General features: G+C 43.3%; 1 protein-coding gene across 2 annotated transcripts in view; it reads left to right on the top strand.

Annotated features, from left to right (window-relative positions):
• The window catches only part of HPSE2 (heparanase 2 (inactive)), a 112,871-nt gene that overhangs the window by 74,124 nt on the left and 15,255 nt on the right, over positions 1–23,492 (top strand). Inside the window, exons 4-7 of one of the 2 annotated variants that reach the window (XM_033149911.1) lie at positions 3,720–3,893; positions 4,732–4,903; positions 14,866–14,913; positions 21,419–21,512. In XM_033149911.1, the coding sequence (XP_033005802.1) occupies positions 3,720–3,893; positions 4,732–4,903; positions 14,866–14,913; positions 21,419–21,512 (488 nt within the window). The remainder of the gene's footprint in view (positions 1–3,719; positions 3,894–4,731; positions 4,904–14,865; positions 14,914–21,418; positions 21,513–23,492) is intronic. The other variant, XM_033149912.1, reaches the window with a different exon arrangement.

Genomic DNA, 23,492 nt, shown 5'->3' with positions numbered 1-23,492 from the left:
CTGGCTTGGAAGAATAAATAGTACTTTTTTTAGGGTTGGCAATCTTCTTCTTTTTAACTGTCCCTTTCCCTGTGCACTTAAAAACAGCCTGACAAGCAGGAATTATCACTATATTTTCATTCCACAAATGCTTCATTTTGCATTTTCTTTTGTATGGCAGACTGCTCTTAACAACATGCTGGAGTAAGACTAGCATGGCCAGATACAAAAGGGAAAAAGGCTTCTGCACATTTAATAGTTGTGTAGAAGGGGGAATTTGAGCAGATGCACCTAGCATTTGAAAATTTCCTTTGGAATTCCATCTTCTCCACAACTCTTAAAGGTACAGGAGCCCTGAGCAGTTTTGAATCAGGCTGTTCTGTGCATGAGCTGTAAAAAGGTCAGTGGCTTTATGAGGATGGATGAAAAACCCTAGAAATGGGCAGGTATCTTCATCCAGGTCTTCCTATTCTATAAGTGTGTGAAATCTCATGAAGCATCACTCATGTCTTTAACAAGTGGCAACAAGTGGCTTCTCACTTAAATTTCCATGGACAACATGTTTCTTCAGTTGAAAGACTGGAAAAAAACAGTGTCTTGAACTTTTGCAAAATAGCCCCATCCTGAGTGAGATGGAAAAAAACAATTTAGCAGTTTAATTTAAGCCCTGGTAATTGAGAACATAGTGTTTCCTCTATTTCTGCTGGTACTTTGCCCGCTTTTCTGCATTCATTATGGTATATCAAAAATAGTAGTCATGAGTAAAATCCATATCCTGGAGCAAGATGCAAGCTCTAAGCAACCAACAATGGCCATTAGGGTTGCTGGGCCCAGGTCCTGGCATCCTGCTTCCTATCACTGCGTGGCATGGACAGGAGAAGCCCCCTGGCAGGTGTAATTTTTTTTCTCTTTTATGCAGTGCTGCTTTTAATACTACTGGGCTGCAAGCTGTGCCTGAAACCTAACCAAACAGAAACCGGGGTTTGATATAAACACGGTTGCCAACTGTTGAACCAACTTTTAAGAGCAGCTTGCTATGCAGGAATTGGCAGCAGATAAACGTTATCAGTTGTTAATTTCTGCATATCAAGTTGGTGTAAAGAGTTCCCAAACAAGCAATAATGCTTTCTTTTGATCAGTTGACAGCTCAAGGTATAAAGTTGCTGAGTATTCCCTGAAGACTGTAGCTGTACCTTCTAAATGTTTTGAAGCCCTAAGACAAGGTGCCGCTACTGAAGACCTGGCAAACATCCAGGCCCAAACCCCAGAGACAGAAGAAAAAAGAGGGGCAGCTCTGTCAGACCCTCTAGCGAGCAACTGTTTTCTAGCAAGCGCTGGTCCCTGCCTTCAGGAAAGAAATTCATTACATTCAAGGGCAAAGAATGGCCCTGTAGCTTGCACTGAGCCAGATAAATTTGTTGTATTACATCAGCAGCAGCACAGGAAAGGAGGAGTGGGAGGAGGTGAGCAGCTCTCTGTGCTGGAAACCCACGGCTTCTCTCTGCATCTCCCTCCTGCTTTCCTTCACTACTTCTTACTTAAGAAACACAATAGTGATCTCCATGGCAACACATGCTCCCCTGGCACCTGCGAACTCACAGGTGGGATCCTCTGAGCCCTGAACGTGGTTCCCGGCCCCAAGCAGGTGGGGCTTGGCCCATCAGAGATGTAGTTGCTGCTAGGATGTTAAGCACTCTGGGTGACATCTGGGTCCCACCTTTTTTGTCTCAAAGACATTGCCTCATCCTTACGCCTGCTGCTGCCAGTGGGTGCCAGCTTCCCAGAACACGGCTGGTCTATCTGACGTAGCTATGGACCTCCGTTCCAAGGACAAAGGGCAGGATGCAGGATTCCGAGAGGAAGGAGGCTGTTCTGTGTGGGAAGTGCTGGGCTCATCTGCCAGTACCTGTTACTCCAAGGACTCTGACATTTACCAGACTTCCCTGCAGGGAAACAACACCTGATTCCACTTAAAGCTTGCAGCATCTCTCCTCCCTACTCCCACACCTCACCACAGAAAACATGGAGCTCTCCGAGAACAATAATGTAATTGGCTGGGAAAAATCTCCTCAGGATTTTCCATCAAAACCTGGAGCTGGCTCAGACAACGCTAACACACAAACACATGCACGCTGCAGGCCCCAAGATACTCGTGAAAGCACGGGTTCCCCTAGAAAATGCGTGACCCGGACAGAATGGAGCCCAATGTAACAAGGAGTGACTGAGACCTGAGAGACAGCAGATTCCCCCAGGGGGGTGACCCAGCCTTTGGCCCCATAAAGAACAAACCGCCAGCCGTATGGGCCTATTTAGCATCCCCGACCTTTCACCTTAGAGATTCCCACCTCCTTGCCTGCTGTGCGCAGGCCTCATTTACAGCATGCAAGGACATCTTGGAGCTGTTTCTAATGCTAATTCCTCCCACCCCTCCCTCCAGAGGTGCACATTTAAGTTCTGTTCTTCAGCTATCTGCAAATGTCACCTAAGAATGGTTTATATGCACATCTATTTCCTTGCTCGAATAAATAGTTTGGAGGGGGAAGGAGAATTACTGGTGAAGATTGGCTGAATGAAGGCCTCTTCCATATTCGTTTATGTTCCAGTGGCTCTAGCACTGAATTTACGTCTACTAGGCCCTTGTCTGCCATCACGAGGCCATAGGCGAGTCACCATCTTTTAGCCTCAGCTCTTCACCAGTAACATGGGAATCATAGTGACTTATCTCCTAGAATTGTTATGAAAAGAAACAAGTAAATGATTGTTAACATGCTTTGGAAGTTGAACCATAGAGCAAAGCTCCCAAGAGGTCGCAACAGTGCCTTGCTTCCTGTAGGCCTGCCTGCAGCTTGGAGCCCATTCCTGATAGTAAAAGCCATCCAGTTCCAAGGCCAAAAGCTATTTCTTTCCCCCAATTGCTTTTTAGTTTAATATAAAACTATTCCTTTTTAACTGTTCTCCTTCTTCAAGAAGATAGTCCAGGCTGTAAAAATGAATAATAAGGTATAACTGCTCTTCGGAGACCTGTCTGTAAAAAAACGATTCTCAGAAGCGGCTGCAGATGTATAACCTCATTAAACTGGGTCAGAGCTTCCAAGGAAAGCAGACTGCACAGAAAGGAGCCACTTGGAGATGTCTGGTGTCATTCTGTAAACCACAAGCCACCTTGGAGACAGCCTCCAGGAAGCCACAGAAAGCGATAAAGGGCTTTCTCACACAGTCAAATCCCTACACATGTCTAATATCTAGTATGATACTCCTTGTAACTAGACAAGTATGGGCATATTAGTGAGATGGAGCTAACCTGAATGCTGGGGTTGGGGGAGTGATATCCCCACAATAGGAAAACTAACCTGGGAAAGGATGAAGTGGATCCTCTTTTGCTACTGGGTAATAAAATAAAAGTTTAAAATAAAAATAAATAAATAAATAGCAGCTGCTGGCCATTTATAGCACACTGTAGCCTTCGCCAATCTGGGGTCTTCCAGATGTTTTAGATGAGAAGTCTCATCATCCCTGACCATTGGCCAGATAGGCTGGGACTGAAGGGAATTGGGTGTCCAAAACATCTGGAGGGAATCAGTTTGAGGAAGACTGGCATAATGAACCCATCATCTGGACCATTTTGTTACCACCCTTTTCTGATTTCCCTAGGACAAAGAACTTCAGCAACTATGGGGGTTACTCTCTGGACCTTGGATTTCTTTGCACTTGAGTTTCAGGCTGGTTTTGTTTCTTCCCAGCCAGGTCTCTAGACAAACTCTATAATTTTGCTGACTGTTCTGGCCTCCACCTCATCTTTGCATTGAACGCACTGCGCCGGAACCCCAACAATTCCTGGAACAGCTCCAATGCCCTCAGCTTGCTCAAGTACAGTGCCAGCAAGAAGTACAACATCTCCTGGGAGTTGGGCAATGGTGAGTGAGGTTTGGAGATGGGGATTTGGAGAAGGAGGTGGATGGGGAGGAGGACTGGAGAGAAAATAAGCACGGGTCACCTTCTAGGTTAGGAGGAATTCTTAAGAACAGCCCAATGGATCAGCCCAATGGCCCATCTAGTCAAGCATCCTGCTCTCACAGTGGCCAACCAGATGCCTGTGGGAAGCCTGCAAACTGGAAACGATGGCAACAGCATAGCATGCCCACTTGCTATTCCCAGCAACAGGTATTCAGTGCCATAATGTCTCCCAACAGTGGAGATAGAACATAGCCATCATAGCTAGTAGTTGTGGAATGACAGAAGTGGAACACTGCTACTGGGGGTGCTCACTGCAATTGATAGCCATAGGAATCTGCAGGCAAAAAAGAGATTGCTATCTTGGTGGTAGAGGGAAAAAGGAGCTTGTATAAGAAAAAAGATTTGAAAGTTCTCAGTAAAAACAGGGGACAAATAGTGCAATCCTATAAATGTCTCTCCAGGAATCCAAATGTGTTGAATATCACTTACTGTATTCTGAGGTAAGTGTGCATAAGTTTACACTGTAATGAGCTATATAGAGTCATCTTCACCAGTCCTTTCTGCATTGGGTCTCCATGCAGGGATAGGGGAGAGGTGGCAGAGAGGTCAACACCATGTAGGTGCACCAGTGAGATCACTGGGTTTTCTCTGCCAATGTATCCGCACAGTGCCAACCTCCCCTCCCTCTTTCCTGGTAAGTGGCAGTGACTCCACCTTCTCACTCATGGCTTTTACTGGGCACCATCTTCAGAGCAGTCGGGTCAGAGTTGGTGAATGCTTGTTTCTGTTTGCTTCCAGAACCAAATAACTACCGCACCCTGACAGGGCGAGCAGTAAATGGTACTCAGTTGGGCAAAGACTACATGCAACTGAAGAGCCTGTTGCAGCTGATCCGCACCTACTCCAGAGCCAGCTTGTATGGGCCCAACATTGGGAGGCCTAGGAAGAACGTTGTGGCCCTTCTAGATGGGTGAGTGATTTGATTCATGGCCAACAATGCTGGGACCTATGAAATCTTTCTCATACCAGAGACATCAAACCCATCTCTCAGGTTTAATCACTTCACAGCAATGAAAAGCTCTGCAGAGGTGGCTTCTTTGCCCATACAAAATTAAAAAATTAAAAAATTCCTTCCAGTAGCACCTTAGAGACCAACTAAGTTTGTTCTTGGTATGAGCTTTCATGTGCATGCACACTTTCTTTGCCCATGATGGTGCAGTAATAGAAAAATCCACGCTTACCCCAGGCATACATCTATGAAAGGCACAGTAGCCACTCTTTGTGTCATATGAAGCAGTATACTAGCTAAACTGACTGTATGTGCCCTTGATTTCTAGCTGTATGGTGTCCAGAGTGCCAGGGTGCTAGGTAGACCAGGTTCTGGCATTTGAAGGTCCCTGGAGTATTCCATGACATTTTAGACTCAAGTTGGTAAAATTGTCAGGACAATCAAAGCAAAGTGTCCATGCCTCATTGTTGACTCTCCTATAAGATCTCCTTTGCCACTTCCCTTCCCTATGTTCCAGTACATTTCACCATTTTCCTGCCAAATTCTTAAGGCATTGGTGGAAGTTTTCATTGGCTGTCCCTTTCAAACACCCAAACCTTTCCTTATTAACAGTTCCTATATACTCTTATTCCATCTAAAGAGGAAGAAGCTTTGAGCAACCATTAATTGTATGAGAAAGAGGACATTGAACAGATTGGCCATTGCCTCTGCACCAGCTTTTGATACAAAACTGGGACAACTGGCAAATACCCCGGAAACAATCTTAATAAACCTCTGAGCTTAACACACAGCAACATGGGGAAAATTGACCAAGTAACATGCAAACAAAGAAGACTCAAGTGTGCAAATATCATATCCCTGTCACTGGAGCCCCAGGTAACCTCAGTGGCTAGAAGCACTTTTTACCAACTGTGACTGGTGACACAGCTACAATCATTTCTGGACCAGCAGAGCTTGATCACATTAGTTCAGCCATTGATGGCTTCAATATTGGATTACTGCAATGCACTCTATGTGGGGCTTCCCTTTCTACAGAAACTACAGTTAGTGCAGAATGCTGCAGCACAGTTGCTGAGAGGAGTGATACCCTGTCAATATATAACACCTCTGCTCAGATATCTGCACAGGTTGCCCATTTGCTATTGGTCCAAGTTCAAGGTGTTACCATTAGTATATAATAATATATCATTAGTATATTGTTAATATATAAAACCATTAGCAGTTTGGGACCAGTTTACTTAAGGGTCTGCCTTACCTCATATACAGTGGTACCTCAGGTTACAGACACTTCAGGTTACAGACGCTTCAGGTTACAGACACCGCTAACCCAGAAATAACGTTTCAGGTTAAGAACTTTGCTTCAGGATAAGAACAGAAATCGTGCTCTGGCGGCGCAGCGGCAGTGGGAGGTCCCATTAGCTAAAGTAGTGCTTCAGGTTAAGAACAGTTTCAGGTTAAGAACGGACCTCCAGAACGAATTAAGTTCTTAACCCGAGGTACCACTGTATGCCCTTTTGACCAGTTTGATCTGCAGAACTAGCACTGTTGCAGATGCCACATAAGATTCATTCCACACAAGTCAGCATACATTTTGGAATTCCCTGTCTATTGACACCTTTGCTGTACTATTTTCGACTTTTGTTTAAAACATTTTTTCTTTAGGCAGGCCTAAAGTTACACATGCTTGATTTCATTTTAGCTACTGTTGATTTAAATCATTTTAAAAGTATTAAATACCTGGCTTAAACTGTTTTTATTGATAATATATAATGCTATATTTTCTGTTTTTCTAAACTGCTAAGAAATACAATCAAGCAGTATATAAATTTTGTTAAATACATAAAAATAGGAGGGGGACATATGTGGAGTTGCAACAAAATAATATTGGCAGCAGCATTAGCTGTAATGCTGAGGAAGAAAGCATGCTGCCACATCTTCTAGGTAGCAAAGCTGATGAACAAATTGGAAACATTTCTGGGGCAACCTACAAAGATGGCAAATAGGCTAGAAGGCAAACCCCACGAGGAAAGGCTGAAGAAACTGGGCTTATTTAGCTTTAAAGACATCTATGTGGAGAGGGTATGGTGAAAATTTTAAAATTTGTCAACTTTGCACTTTCTGAAACAATTGCAAATGTAAACATAACACTCATCTGAATTTTCTGATGCAGTTCTCCAAGTAAATAATGCATATATTGGGGAAAGTGTAAATAAACATGAAATTATTAGCAAAAACAATGTACAGAAATGCATTACGGTGGGGAAGATTGCAAAATGTGTGCATTAGTCAAAACTGAATATAAAATGTATTTATTAGGAGAAATTTGCACTATGATGCTGATGAATTTTCATGAGAAGTTTTTTTTAAAAAAAATCACAATTTGCTGCAAAATGTGGAGAACTGAATTTAAGATTGGAAAAATGAAAACTGATGTTGACAGATCTTTCCATTCCTATTTTGAACCTGGGACACTCTCCATATAAAGCACATGTTCTGCCACTGAGTTATGGCCATTCCACACAGTAGCCGTTTTCTCTGGATCTGAAATAATTTATGCATTCACTCAGTTATTATGGAGAATCCATGTGATGCTACTGCTGAATTGTGGCAGTGTTTTCCCTGTTGCCCTTTCATCACTTTAAAGTCTTGGTGTTGATTTCTCTGACTTTGCATGGAATTGTGCCACTGTCCTCTCTACTGTGGAGTAGGAAAGTACTATTTATTCACATGGCTTGCCCTTCCGCTCAGAGTGTTTTCACATGCAATTGCTCTTCCCAGAGAACTATGGGCAATTATAGCTCTGTGAGAGGATTAAAGGTAAAGGTACCCCTGACCATTAGGTCCAGTCACAGACGACTCTGGGATTGCAGCGTTCATCTCGCTCTCTAGGCCAAGGGAGCCAGCGTTTGTCCACAGACAGCTTCCGGGTCATGTTTCCAGCATGACTAAGCTGCTTCTGGTGAACCAGAGCAGCGCATGGAAACGCCATTTACCTTGCTACCAGAGCGGTACCTATTTATCTACTTGCACTTGATGTGCACCCCGTCACAGGGATTCGAACCACTGACCTTCTGATCGGCAAACCCTAGGCTCTGCAGTTTAGACCACAGTGCCACCTGTGTCCCTGTGAGAGGATTAGTGGTCTCCTAATGATTCTCAGTACACTAAACAAACTACAGCTCCCAGAATTCTCTGGCGGAAGCCATGTCTTTTTTCAAGTGGCATCATAGTGCTTTAAACGTCCAGTGTGAATGTGGTCTTGGACTGTTGACCCTTGGGTTTTTCTTTTTCTTTAAAAGACTGACTATCTTTAAAAGACTGACAACAAATCTACATGTTAAAAGCAAACTGATTCCCTGTGTCTGCCCAGCCTGAATTGTGAATCAGGTTTCCCTGAAATGAATACTAACGCAATATTGTACCTGAAATCTTGCTGCGTTTGGAGAAGGAGAGGTGCTTTGGGAACTCGGTGTATTTCGTTCAGTACTACTGAGCTAGTTGCCTGCCTGCAGGGCAGAGAGAAGACTCAGAGACGGACATGTGGTCAGGTGCAAGGGAATTTCCACAGATGGGACAGCCAGCCCCACTTGATGAAGTGTTAATTAGGCTATTCAGGGAACCAGAGCTGCTCAGAACAGTCTGTATCTGTTCCCTACTTTGTGGGGTGGAGGGTCAGGAGTCGTAGCATTTCTCAGAGTTCCCGAAGAATCAGCGGAGTTGTTAGCAGGGAGACTGAGATGACCTCAGCCTAGGTTCAGCCCCTGTGTGGAATTTGGTTCCTAAACGATGGATGATATTTGGTGGGTGGAATGTGATGTTATATTTTCCTCTCCAGAAATATCAGATAAAAAATTATTTCCCTTCTCAGAAGTGCAATGGTTGCCTTCTGGCATCCTTGTATATAGGAAACTGGTATCACTCTTTTACTGTGTTCAGCCTTCCTAGGTGTGAATCCAAAATAGAGGATGCTAGTTTTCTCTGAGACTATTGCTTTTAAGCTAAAACCTCATAATTATATTTCCTTCTCTTACACTGAAAACCATGTGGCCCTTTCTCTCCAGCTTTCTGGTCTCCAAATTATATTATTATTATTAGTAGTAGTAGTAGTAGTAGTAGTAGTAGTTGCAGTATTTACATTTATACATTTTTGAGATGGCAGTATGAATATAAACTCAGCTGGGCAGAGGGAAAGAGAGGGGAAGCAGTGGAAGCAGAGCTGAAGGGTGTCTTAATAAAGTACATGCTTCCCTCACTCAAAGTGAGCCTGGATTCTAGTCTGCATTTGCAGTGCTTTTGACAGAAGACTTTATCAGTGAATCAAATATGGACTGAATCCAATATGGACTGAATCATCTGTCATGCTCTTTCCCACAACTTCTGGCAATGACCAGTGTGTGTGTGTGTGTGTGTGTGTGTGTGTGTGGAGTTTGCATGTTTAAACCATCAAAAGTTCACGTATGCCATCCCCCCTCTTTTGTGCGTGTGTGTGAAGGGGTGGGAAATCTGCTAAAGTGCTCCAAGGAGGGAGGGTGGGGGATCTTTGATGTCAGAAGATAGCAGCCAATCTGTGTTGTGAAAAGCTGGCAATTGCTGCAAACTAGCAAAACTGGTTTTCCTGGACCACAGCCCTGGAGAAGGTTAGGTACGTGTGACAAGAACTTGATGAGTGTGTTTCCAGAGTGCAGCAGTTCCTCTTTTTATGTAAATCCATACACATTCTTTAAAGGGGAGTTGTGCCTCAGTTGTCTCACTGAGGCCAAGTGTTCATTGTATATGTATTTTGGCATTTTTGTACTCTTTAATACTCTCCACTTTGACTGGAATACTTAGCACCTGAATAAAAATTTAAAACAGGTTTTGTGAATGAGATTCTTTAAAAATTCACAGACCCCATATCTTAAGGGAGGAGTTATAGAAAGACATTACACCACACACACACCTTTTGTAAAGTAAGATGTGTTCCAGATTTTTCTGCTTTCTTTGTGTGAGAGGGTCGTGTTTTTTTCTGGTAAGGTGAACATAATTTTTTTCCAATGGTTAAAAATTACATGGAAGAATTATGCAAATGATGGTTTTGTTTTATTTAAGTATTCAATAATTCCTCTGCCTCTGCTTAGCAAAATATATAAAATTATGAGGCAAAATATTGAGTTCGTTGTCACCGGATCTGCTGACTTTCTAGCTGTGAGTCTGACCATATGACCAAAAAACCCTTTGAAGTACCTGGACCAAACACTGGGCCTCCCCAGCAACGGAAACCAGAGTAGTAAAAACACTTTCAAAGTGTGAAACTGTGTGGAAATGTATTACAAGGCTCTCTTATGCCATAGACGTTTGGTCATGTAGTACAGATGTACATGTAGAAAAACTGGATTTAATATGGGAAAAAATATTGGGTAGTCTCCAACTAACAGTTACTCAAAGTAGACCCATTGAAATTAATGAGCCTAACTTAGTCACATTCATTAATTTCAATGAGTCTGAGCAAAAGTTAATAGAATACTATCCACTATGTAGCTCTGAAATAAATGAGTCATCTATGTATGCTTTTCCCATATTACAGTGAATGCCATTGGTACACATGGTATACAGAGGTGTACTCTCCATTTTGTATAACATATGAAGCAGCCCTTAGATTCCCATCCAGTGACTTACTGTCACTGTAGATACACAAGTAGGGAAACGGTCTAGGACTCTAGGACCATTGCTTCCCAACTTGCTTGTTCATAACCCACTTACCTGATGCCTAAATTGTACACTCTGTAAACTGGTGTGCTCTTCAAAGTAGATATATTGACACACAGGGAGAGAAAACAGATGTGGGTCAGGGGAGAAAGTCACACATCAAAGAACAACCATCACGTGCCAAAGAAATCTCATGAGGATGTACCAATTATCTCGAGTCTTCATTGAAGAAAGAAGATGTCTCAGAAGAATGGAGAAGGACAGATATATAATGGCTATATTTAAGAAGCAAGAAAGGAGAAATTGAGGAGTTATAGGCCCATTAGTCTGACTTTTATACCCTGGAAGTTATTAGAATGGGTTATAAATCAATCTGTTTTAAGCACCTATGGGAAAACAGGGTAATTGCTAGTAGCTGGCATAGATTTATGATGACGACAACAGGGAAAGCCAACCTAGCAGACTTTTGGCAGGGATCTGCTCTATTAGATCAGGCTAGAACAGTAGGCATTGTATTTTAGCAAGGCTTTTGATGTCATTTCACATGTGCAAAATGGAAATACAAGTAGAAGGAAATATCATCAGGTGGGAATACAAGTTGTTAAACAGTTGACCATTCAGAGTAGATTAATTATTTCAACTAGGGATAGGACAGGTGTTCCAAGGGAATGTTGTGTATATCCAGCAATCCCATTTTTTACAGATACTCAGCTGTTAGGTGGTTATATACCATTGTTGCCATGTGGATACCAGAGAGGGAGGTATGGAAAATGTAGATATGCTTTTTTGGATCAGCAGATGACATCTTGCCTATGAACTTGTGTTATCAAGATCTGGCTGGATGAATCATCTGGTCCAGTGTTTGACCAATTGGTTCCAGCTGGATACTTGATATGGCACCAGCTTCACCTTCTGAACATTGTTCCTGCCACTTCTATTTTTCAAAGACTCTTCTAATCTTTGTAAATGAATTATCACCTAGGAGGCTCCCCGTGGGGGTAAGAAATATCACCAGGTGGGGTAGAGATGAAGGGATCAGGGAGGGGTTGCACATAACGTGATCCCGTCAACATAGGGAAATCATAAATTGAGAAGTGGTCCTCTAAATATTTCAAAAACGTTTCTGCTCATGCTGACAAAGACTCGTCCACTAAGAAGTAGATCACCTTTCCTATTTTGCCACACCCCTTTTCCTTGTTGCTGCCTTTTTCCTTGTTGCTGCAGGCATGTTTGTGGATTTTTTTAAAAAAAATTAAAGCTCTTTTGCACAGAACTGCTCTTGCACAAAAGAGCTGTACTGAAAGTAAAAATAAAATTTGCCCTTGTGGGTACAGGAAGTGTGAAAACAAAAGAGGAGGAAAGAAAAGAGGACGAAAGGAAGTGGTAGCTTTTTATACCAGCAACTCCAAATCCTTGCCTCGCTTGGAGTGACACATATGTTTTTTTGATTATTATTCATGACTGCTTTTTTTGTGTAGATCTCATTTACTAGTAAGCTTGATATTTCAAAAATGAAATAAAAAAGTGTGCCTGAACAAATAAACAAGTGTCTGTGTACATACCCGTGATGGACCTTAGGTTTCTGGAACTTATGGTGGAGGGGGGACAACAGCACACAGCATTCATATATCCAATCAAGCACAATCCACTAGTGTGGACTGGAAACATGGAGATAGATTTTAAAGTTGAAAGTGCTCTAGTTTGGATATGAAGGTGCATAAATGTGCACATAGAATGTCTTAGTGTGGACATGATGCTTACCAAATCTGTAAAGTACTCAAAAGCTTTTCAGGACAGAGATAGCATTTAAAGCAATCACGACAACTTGGACAGCTGGATGGGCAACAAATGGAATTCAGCAAAAGGAAATGGAAACTATTACCAATCAGAAAAGACGAAAGAAGTGCTGAATATGGGAAATCACATATTGGGCAGAGGTATTGCTCTTTTAGCGAGATTAGCAGTGTGATGGTAATGCAAATTAGGAGAAAGCCAGTCTTGGTTTCATTAGCACAGACAACCTATCTAAAACACTGGGAGTAACAGGACCATGGTACTTGGCTCTGCTTTGGCCTCAGTAAAGAACACTGTATATTGTTTGGGGCATCAAATATAGAGGGACATAATATGATTCATAGGAGAGCTAATATGGTGGTTTGTATGGAAGAGATAAGAAACCCCCCACAATCCTGACTGCATTAGCCTTAAGAAAAAGGACATTCCTGTTGAACTATACACACATTGATGGAAATGAATGAAGTCAACCACAAGATGTGGATGATAAATACAGTAGCCTTACCTGCCAGTTTGTAGATTTTTTATAATGTGTCCTGAAATTATTTGTAGCATATGTACACAATGGTACAGATGGTGTGCACTCTATTTAAAAGCACCGCAACCAAAGAAATACAAATAGAAAATAAAACACGCTCCTCCCCTGCCTTTGAAAGAAAGAGGAAAGAACCACAGGGAGATGAGCTACATATAAATGTTATTTGTTGGGGCTGAACTTCTCTGTGTCTTTAATTTAGTAGCACATATCATTTCACAGGACTGCAAATTAACATTTCATTCCATGTGGATGGGCATGTGGAGAACAGAATGTATAAATCACCATTGGAGCACACTAACTGCCCAACATATCATGTTCATTATTCTTCCCATCTTTGCTATTTATGTACACAGCAAGGAACTGAGAATTACATTAAATGTGCATATTTTTCTAGATAATGTTGAGACTGCTAAAACAAATAACTATTCTGTCTGCCTTCCTGACAGCAATGAAGGGGATGAGTCAAATATCAGTTCTATGGGGCTCTAGATCATGGTGAGCCAATGGGGTGCCTTCCAGATGTCATTCAGCTCTCATAACCCCAGCCAGCATGGTCAGTGCTCAGGGATGATGGGAGTTGGAGGGCACCATGTTGGCTATCCCTGCACTTGATGGTAGAAGAGATGGAGATGCCTGTATTCCAGTTCTCCTATGCTAGTTGAAAAATTCATAGCAACCGAACTATCTGTGTTGTGAGCATCTTGCACACACTGTGAACTTAAGTGGAGCCCTGAGAGACTTTTTTTTTCATATTCCCAGTCAAACTGACACACATACTCACAAACAAACAAACAGGCTGCTGTCTGTCGTGTGTGTGTGTGTGTGTGTGTGTGTGTGCATTGCATGTTTCAAGTCACAGGGCCACAACATATGATACGAGACATGGTATTACCCCCACCCACCCAATGTGTTGCATTTTGCCCTTGTTCTTTTTACATGGCTATCATGGCTATGGAGAAGGTTTGGAAATGTACACACTGAAAACCCAAAAGGAGCTTTTGGGGGAAGGGAACGTCCTATTGTCTTCCCATATCTTATTGCCCCTGCTCCAAATTTCTCCTGATTTTGGGGGGCTTCTGTTGCCCCAGTTTTTGCTAAAACAAAACACTGCAGTCAAAATAATCATGCAAATTTGAATAAGTCAGTCTCAGCAAAGTGTGTTGGTTTCTGCCATGCAAAACTGGCAAAGTTGCAAGAGGTCTACCAAATTCTGACTTTTCTTATTGTCATGTACAGCTCTCTGATGTGCTGCTTGCTGCAAACCATACTGCATGCATCATAAAGCCTTGGAAATTTGCTATCTAAGATAACATAGCATGGTTTTTGATATGCATGCTGGGTGCGCAACACCAAACTACAAGGAAATAAATGTTTTTTGGTTCTTGGAGATGCTGGGTGCACACTTTAAGCTTCCTTGCCTTTCAGAGTTTTGGGGGTGCAGGCACTCTAGGAGATTCATTCTTGGATCCTTCTGATTCTCCCTATTCCCTAGGGAGACAGTTCTTGGAGCAACTGCGGTACCAAAGGGCTAATCTGAAGCTACTGCAGTAGTATCATAGCATCCTGAGAACCTTCACCATCCTCTTCAGAGAGTTTCATTAATGGGTTCAGTTTAGCTTAGGTTCTCCTTTCCAAAAAGAATCTCCTTTCCAATCAGAACTGGAGTAAATAAGAGTATGGGTTTGGCTAGATCCAACTATTGCTTTAAATTGAGGCTCTGACAAAAGCCTACTGATTCAGTGTTGATGTGATATTGAATAGCAGAAGAACAGTATGTCGTACTTGGACTGCTTGGGAATGTTAGCGGCCTGTACTGATGTGAGCTGTGAGTACGTGCATGTATGTATGTATGTGTGTGTGGACCACTCTAATTTCTGGAAGCTCACATATTTTCTGTATCTCACAGGTTCATGAAGGTGGCAGGGAACACAGTGGATGCTGTTACCTGGCAACAGTAGGTATTTTTTCCTTTCCCTTTCCAATATTTCTAAACATGCATCAGTTTGGGCAGAAGTCAAGAACTGAGCCAGGCATCGATAGGACACTATCTTCAGACAAAGAACACAGAGAGGGACTTCTAAGACTACCTTTCCCATTCTGTTTTCTTGAGTTCACTCTGTTGGCTAAGGAGAAGCTTTTCTAGTTATATGGACGGGCTAAACTCTTGCAGACAGCAGAACTTATGCTGCGAGAAGAATGCCAGCTATGTAGCAATGAATTCTACCACTCATGTTCGTTTTGGTGTCAGAGGCTTCCCTAGTGTGAAGCTTAGGGTAGGCTAAGAATAAATCTTATAAGATAAGCCTTGCACATTTCAGTATCAATGCAAGAAGATATTCAGAGAAAAGGATGCCGCACACCAGTGCCCTATGTGTGGCAGAGGGATGGTGTCCTCACAGAAACCTACTGTGTGATGAATGTTTCAAAGGGCAGAACTTGTCTGCTAGCACTGTTCTTCCCTCACTAGTTTGAGAAACTGGAAGTCACAGGACAAGCTGACTGTGAATATACAGGGCTATTCTTCAACTAAATTTTATTCAGAGTAGACCCACTGACATTAACAGACCTAGTCATAGTCATTAAATCCAACAAGTAAAGTGTGGGTTGAGTCACAGAGAGGTACTTTTATTGACATTTCTGCCTTTTGTGCCATTTACCTTAGCAACCAGGTCTGTCTACTCTCTGGGTCATGTGATAGCTTTAGAAAGACACATGTGCAGCATTCACCTAGCCTGAATGGGATATTGTCCTGGTTTAACCATGTTGCTGAAGGTGACCTGATCAGGAGCAAGGGCCACTTTTAGAAATGGTGGGCATAGAATTATTGCCGTGGCAAAAAAATGGGATGTGATCCACAGGCAGTTCTCTTAATGAAGAGTTTGCTCAGGTTAGTGTGACTGGTGTTCCTGCTGCCTAGCAACATAGCCTGAGAGCAAGCATGGATTGAATGCTAAGTAATGACAGTCCCTTAACCTTAGAAAGTTGTTGATGCTCTGTTGTATTTGTTGGCATCTTCAGAATGATGCTGTGCCAAATTGGTATTGGCTTGTACAGACATTTTTGCCAAAATAAATTTCTGGCTTTCCAGGATTCCATGGAGATGATGCACTAGTGGTGCTGAAACTGTCCCTTGTTCCAGCGATTGACTGTCAATAATCTCTAGGCTGAGGGACGCGGGTGGTGTTGTGGGTTAAACCACAGAGCCTGGGGCTTGCCGATCAGAAGGTTGGCGGTTCAAATCTCTGCGACGGGGTGAGCTCCCGTTGCTTGGTCCCTGCTCCTGACAACTTAGCAGTTCGAAAGCACGAAGTGCAAGTAGATAAATAGGTACCACTCCATGTGCTGCTCTGGTTCGTCAGAAGTGGCTTAGTCATGCTGGCCACATGACCCAGAAGCTGTACACCGGCTCCCTCGGCCTATAGAGCGAGATGAGCACTGCAACCCCAGAGTCGTCCACGACTGGATCTAACAGTCAGGGGTTCCTTTTCCTTTTCCTTTACCTTTATCTAATCTCTAGGCTAGGGGTGTCTAACCTGTGGCCTTCTGGATGTTGTTGGACTCTAGCTCCCATCAGTCTCAGTCAGCATGGTCAATAGGACCCACATGAGGAAGAGAGCTCTCTCACACAAACATTATGGTTTTGACTGAACAAAGGCAGGATGTGGGTTAGCCTTTCTCCACTGATTGACAGAAAGTGAAGCTTTATAGAATCAGATAGAAAGAAGGGCCCTCAAAACTCATCAAGATTTACACTTAGGCAAGATACTATATTATGCAGGACCCCTTTATGGTGCTTTAATGCCTTCAGCTACACAGAAGCACCATCAGTTTTGCATTCTGAAGGAAGTTCTGTGGTGCATGCAAAAGTGTTTCCCAGGTTATAGCCACAGAATTGCACTTACAGAGAACTCGGTGTTATCTGGAATAACATGGGTTCATGATTCCAGGCTATACCTACTTCATTTGTGTGTGAAACTCCATGATAATCGTGTTGCAAACAGTTATGCATACCATATAGCACTCCATTCATTCTTGGACTCCAGACTCCAGTGAAGCTTCCTTTCTAAATTTACAGAGATTCAGGAGCGCTGCACTGATCACTCTCCCAGGCACAGTGGCTACACAATGACTATGTTACCTGTGCGTGAGATCTGTTGCTATCACTCATTGAGTGCCTTGGTGTTGATGACAGAACTTTTGCAATGTATTTGTTCATGAATCAGAGCCTTGGTTCATATACACTAGTAAGCACATATGGTATTGTAACATACCAGTGGAACAAATGAAACATTTGTTGTAAGAATGCATTGAGTATTTTGCTGCAGAAGGATTCACTCTTCAGGAGATGCCCTTAAGACTGAAATGGAGGAAAGGAATTCAAAGTGGAAAATGTGCAATATCCTGTAACGTGTGTCTTACTCATCTGGGTGGTTAGTGTCCATCTCACTATCACGAAGGACAAAGCCCATCCATATGGGTCACACAACATTTCCCCCCGCCACCGCCCAAATCTAACATGAACTGTTTGAGAAAACCAGCACTTTTAGACAGCAGCAACGGCATGAGTTTAATTACAGCATGTTGTACTAATGCTGGGCCTGATTCTTTGCTACTTGTTCTGTACCTTGATTCTATGAAGTAGATAGCCCTTTTCAGGGGGAAGTTCTGGGAAACTTCACCCACCCACCCTTTCCCCATCAAATTAGCTCCTGCTTTTTCTGGGGAAACTTCATCTGCCTTTCCCTTTCCCTGTAAAGAGTGCCTGCTGCCATCCTCGCTGTAGTTGCTTTGTAGGGGAAAGGTTAGTTGCTAAAAAAGCAGTGTGTGCGCCCCAGCACTGGAGCAAAACAGCAGGCACAATGAGTTTTCACTGAAACTGGGCAGCATCAGAGGTGAGGGATATGTTGTAGCGAATCATTAGAATTTGTTTTAGAAGTGCTCAAAGCAGATTGGCAGACAGGCAATGCAAAGGGGTGGGGCTCACAAACATCACCATCCACATCGCAAACCAATCACCCCAAAGTCAGACTTCAAACACTTGCAGAGTACAGTTGAAACAGAATGTCCATAAGTGGCTAAAATCCAAAACTGTAAGAGTCTGGGATCACACCTGGAAAAAGGAAATGGCTTATGAGAAACAGGCAGAGGGCCTTCTCGGAATGCCTTCCCATCAGATGTCAAAGAAATAAACAACTGTCTGACTTTTAGAAGACATCTGAAGGCAACCCTGTTTAGGGAAGTTTTTAATGTTTGATGTTTATCGTGTTTTTAATATTCTGTTGGGAGCCACCCAGAGTGGCTGGGGAAACCCAGCCAGATGGGCAGGGTATACATAATATATCATCATCATCATCATCATCATCATCAAGATTTTCAGTAATTGAGAGGGAGCAAATGGTGACAATACCAGAGATGGAGGAAGTATTTTGTGCAAGAAACCTGTGCCTTGCTGAGTAGCTGCAGGAGGAAGGTGCCAGCCTCCCCTTCCCCTGCTAGTGACAAAAAACTGGGAGGTGGGACGAAGAGAGGAGGTGGTGGGGCTCTAATTCCAAGCAGACCTTCCTGGAGCAGGAATGGATTTGGAAATTCCTGAGTGTTGGGAAGTGGCTTTAATGCAATTAACTGAAATAAAAGGAGGGGGTCAGATAATGGGGCAAAGGTTCCTCTACCGTAAAGAGGAGTAAAACAAAAACAGCTGTTCTGAAGCCCTCAAACTCTGCTCATTAAATCCCATCTGAGGCTAATGGTTTGGGCCGTTAATTGTGGGTGGTGTCCTAAAAAGATACTGATGCTTTCATAGTTTTGCTTAGTGTAAGAGGCAGCTGGCATCCCAACTCCCCAGAAATGGCTTGCATGGGCTTTTAAGCATGCAGGTAGGCAGCAAGCACAGTGCAAACAGTGATGTGGTACTGAACTGCATGATTAGATATGTATGTAGACATTTATTGTCCACGATTCACCTTGGGCTTTTGCTGCTGAAGTTAACATGTTGATGGGGAGAGGTAAAAAACCCTTCCAGTCTTCTTTAAGTTCCTGAACTGGAGAGCTTCCAGCAGAGCAAATATATTGTTAAAACACCACCCCAGTCTCCATGAGTGGTGCGAGATTCTAAGGGATGCAGACACACTAACCAGGGTCTATGTTTTCTTTTGGGACAATGTGTCACAACAGAGACTGTGGTGTCTTTATGGTATATGAAAAGAATGATTTTTCTGCTACCATTGAAGCTGATATTATTTTGCTCAGAAGCCTGATTGAGCTTCAAACTAATGCTCTTGGGAAGGAGTGCAGTCTGTTGGGCCTATGCCAAACTTTTAACAACTTCTCCATTAATTTCCTAACCCCAAACCTCACAGTAACTACACCATTCAGTTGTAGGGCTCAACTCCTGCCATATTTGTCCAAACAGCATTTCCCACTATGCTTCCAGATGTGCTAGCAAACACTTTAAGTCAAACATGCTGTGCAGTCCCTTCATTTTAATCCAAGGGTTGTGTTGACATATAACGCTAAGGCAAGGTGTGTGACTTGTTTATCCATAATGTGCACTAGCGCTCCTGTTTTGCTCTTCCCAGCTGGGAAAAGCAAACCACAACCCTTGACTTTAGCATTATGTCCAAACCAGTGTGCATTATTTGTTCCTCTCCAAACTAACCATGATGTGAAGCCAAGGTTTATTATTCTTGTCTTGCTGACTGTGGTTTGTTTGGGAGCAATGTACTAGGAGGAGCACTTGCTAGGATGACATCATGCCAAGCCAGAACTTGTGGTTTGTTGCTCCCAGCTGGATGAAGGGAGGAGCAAAGCAGGAATGCATCAACATACAAGTTGTGAATATTATGATTCAAAAAACCAACACACATCTTGGCTTAGCATTACATGTGAATGTGCTCAGTGGTTCAAACTTTTCATGACAGACTTCCTCCCCTCGAAACACGTGCAGAGGAGCCACACAGTTTCAGCATGACAGCAGGTGCTAATCTTGTAGCCTTTTGGAGGGTCTAGGACCCACCCACCCCCTTCTCAGCAGGAAAGGTCTGTTTTGCCTGTCTCAAAAGCCCAAGGACGTTTTAATGCACCACACAGTAAAGGGAATGCTCCAATAGAAGTAAATGAGAGTGTTGGAAACAACTGATTGCCATTGGGCAGCTAGCTATCTACCAGACCTAGTGGAGCAGCCAAGAGAATCACCAGATGTGGGGTCAGTTTGCTCTGGCGTTCTCCCTATCCTTGCAAAGATGCTGGAGACACTTAAGCAATGCAACAGTAAAAAACACTTGTAAAGTTCTGTCCCGCCTTGCCTGTCGGGTGACCAGTCTCTCATGTTTGGAAAGAAAACTCCCAGGTGTATCTTAGAACCAGCACATCCTTGCCTGTCATTTTCCGGCCTTATGTGAAGCTTTCTAACCCAAGTCTAAATCCATCCAGTACTTTTTCAGAAAAGATCCCCTGCTGGCATTATCCTTCTGCTTACGATGTTGCCTCTGCAATAAATCTAGTCCCATTTACCCTCTCTTTTCATTCATGCATTGATTTGTTATACCTATATATTGCACTCTTTCATGGGGGAAACTCAGCTTGGCTAATGGAGGGTGGTAATGGCAGGGTCAGTGTATGGTTTCTGAAACATTGGTCCAGATATCTCTTTACAGGATCTGGTGTTGGTAAGAGCATAAAAGGAACTCCACTGGATCAAATCAACTATCCATCTAGTTGAGCATCCTTTTCCCCATAGTGACCAACCACATGCCTTTGGGACACCCACAAGTGCATGAACACAATAGCCCTTCCCTGTTATTGCGCCCCAAAAACTGGTGCTGAGGGACACACTGCCTCTCAAACCTGGTGAAGAATTGTGCATTTCCTGTTCTTTCATGTGTCAGAAAGAACAGGGTGGTGAGGTTAGTTGTACCAGTGTATTTATACATGGTCCATCAATTAATTTACACAATGTGAGCAGAAGGGCCTGACTGGATGGGCAAGCTCAAAGTTGGGAACCTTAATAATATTTTTCTCTTTATTTTGCACCAGATGTGGTGCTAGGCACTGTGCGGAACATAGAAATGTGTTTCTGCCCAGAGGGCTTGCTGTCTTCATTAGATGGACAAGTTAGTAGGAAGAAGAGATCAGGGACTAATTGCACAATTACTTGTGCAAATGGAAGTAGAGGTGCAGGCAAAGGCTTTGCTGAAGAGATGGATTATGGAGGGGCTTTTAGAAGAGAGGGAAATTGTGGGGAGGGTCCTCTGGGCACAGGGAGCATCCTGTGGTAGAAGGCACAGAGAAGAGAGTGGTAGAAGAAACAAAGGTCAGTAAGAGCAGCTCATCTTACACAGAACAGAGATCAACCTTTGGGGAACCCCAAATGTGGGCATCAGAGGCGCGGTCCTTAGCCAGGGTGAGGGAGAGCACATAACTGCAGCCCCTCTCTGACTGTTGCCTTCTCATTTTCATTCCAGTTACTACCTTGATGGCCGAGTGGCCAAGGTGACGGACTTCCTGAAAACGCGCCTGTTAGACACACTCTCTGACCAGATCAGGAAAATCCAGAAAGTGCGTGAGTGAGAGGGATGGCTGGGGCAAGAGGGCAGCATGTCTCCAAGGGTTGGGAGCTTTCTCCTGGGCTCACTCTGCCCAGTGTTAGACTCACCTAGCAGGGGTTTCAGTTGGGACCAACCTTGCTACCTATGGGCCCTGCAGGATCCCAGCATTCAGGTCAGGCTAAGCAAAGCTGGGAGAGTAGGTATGAAGACATCCAGGATATGTCCCACAGAAGGCTCTGTCCCTATGGGAGCATTGGGAATGGCTACTTTGGAGTCAGTCAAGCTGTAGTAGTATCAGAACATCTGGTAGAGTATGGCAGTACATATACTGTAGTCTCAACAAGATAGGAATTGAGGGTGAGGCAATAGACCTTTGGAAATTAAAATGAAAAGTGAGATAGAATCTTTTCCTGGATCATTGTACACCATAGGAAATATGGCTCTTCTTTTTGGAATGCATCTTGCTTAGCTATGAGACTTCCTGGCAGGAATGTTTGATCCATTGTTGACTAGAATGGTTGACTAATCAAAACAAACATGATTAGTCAGAAAGGACTTTTTTGTCTTAATTTGGGGTCAGATTTTCATCTGGGCTATCAAGCTGATCCTAATAGGGGACCAATCATTCTGTTAGAGAACCCAACACAAATATTAGGTGAAGTACCACTAATTAAAGTCCTGAGCCCCTTTCTATGCTCTTGCCTTGTTTTATTGCTACAAGATGCTGCCTTCAGGTAATGAAGCCAGGTCTGGCAAGTGGCCAGATCTCCTAGGCACTCTGACAGGTCTCCTGTGCAGAGGCAGAAGGAGCTGCAAGCTGGCATCTTCAGTCCTTGTTGTCACTGATGCGCTTTTGTTTGCTGGCGCCGTCTTGTCCTGGGCATGTCTGTGCTGCCAAGGTTTGTCTTGTGTTACGATGGCATTTCCCAGGCCGGTATCTCTGATGCCATGCTCATATCTCCATTTCACCACTTCAGATGCTCAGCAAAGTACCCCTGCCCAATTTGGTCTTAGAATCAAGGCCTTGTGATAATGTTTTGGCTGCTCCAAAACTAGTAAGTCTGTTGCCACCCTATGCCCAGAACTATTATTACTCTCATTATGCAATCTGGTGTGGTTGTGACATGAGATTGCTTCATAGTTGCTACCACCGTAGTGCCTGTTCTCAGTTTCTCAGAAACAGTTTAGAGTCTGAAATCCTGCCCTGGCTTATGGAGGAGTTAGACCCTGTGCACCCATGTAGATTGGCCATCTGAGCACTAACCAGATTTCCCCCCTTTCATTTGGCTGCTATTGCTTTATTTAGTTCTTTGGCAAATTTACACATTATACTTGTACATACAGTGATCCCAGCTCCATGGTGCATTGTACTTATATCATAAAAGCAGTGAAAAATGTGTTAGCTGTGCACACATGTTTATGTATATACACATTACAAATACAGTGTGTGAAAGTGGCCCTTTTGTGCAGTGCTGGTTGAAGGGCAGCTTTCAATGAACATATACGCAAAGGAGTCACCATGTTAGGATCAGAAATGACCAGCTTTTTAAAACTGAGAATGAGGGCAACCTTTGCTGCATAACTGCTATATGGGGATGGATGGTGGTCCAGTCAGGAAGATGGTAGGGTTGCCCCATGGTTAGATGGCATGCCAGCCTAATGTGATGTAACTTGGAAGGGAAGTTTATCTATGTATATGGGATATATCCTACACAAGTTAGTGTGTGGGTGTAATTTCTACTTCTGTAAGGAGATGGGACTTTGAAGAAATAACACCCCCATCTTGCAACAGTGGGGTGCTTTCTTAGCCAACATGCTTTGTGGTGCTTCAGATGGGACACATAAGCCTAGGGAAGGGAACCAGTGCTGGATCAGAGGCTCCTTGTGCACTTAAGAAATGGTCAGAGTAAAAGCCTGCAAAGACCTGTATGTTAAGGGGTTGGAGTAAGATCAGTGCAGGTACTGGAAGTGGGGGAGAGGTGAGGAAGTT

This window comes from Lacerta agilis, chromosome 5 (genome assembly GCF_009819535.1).
Source record: "Lacerta agilis isolate rLacAgi1 chromosome 5, rLacAgi1.pri, whole genome shotgun sequence".
NCBI lineage: Eukaryota > Metazoa > Chordata > Lepidosauria > Squamata > Lacertidae > Lacerta > Lacerta agilis.
This window is presented reverse-complemented; position numbering and strand designations above follow the sequence as displayed.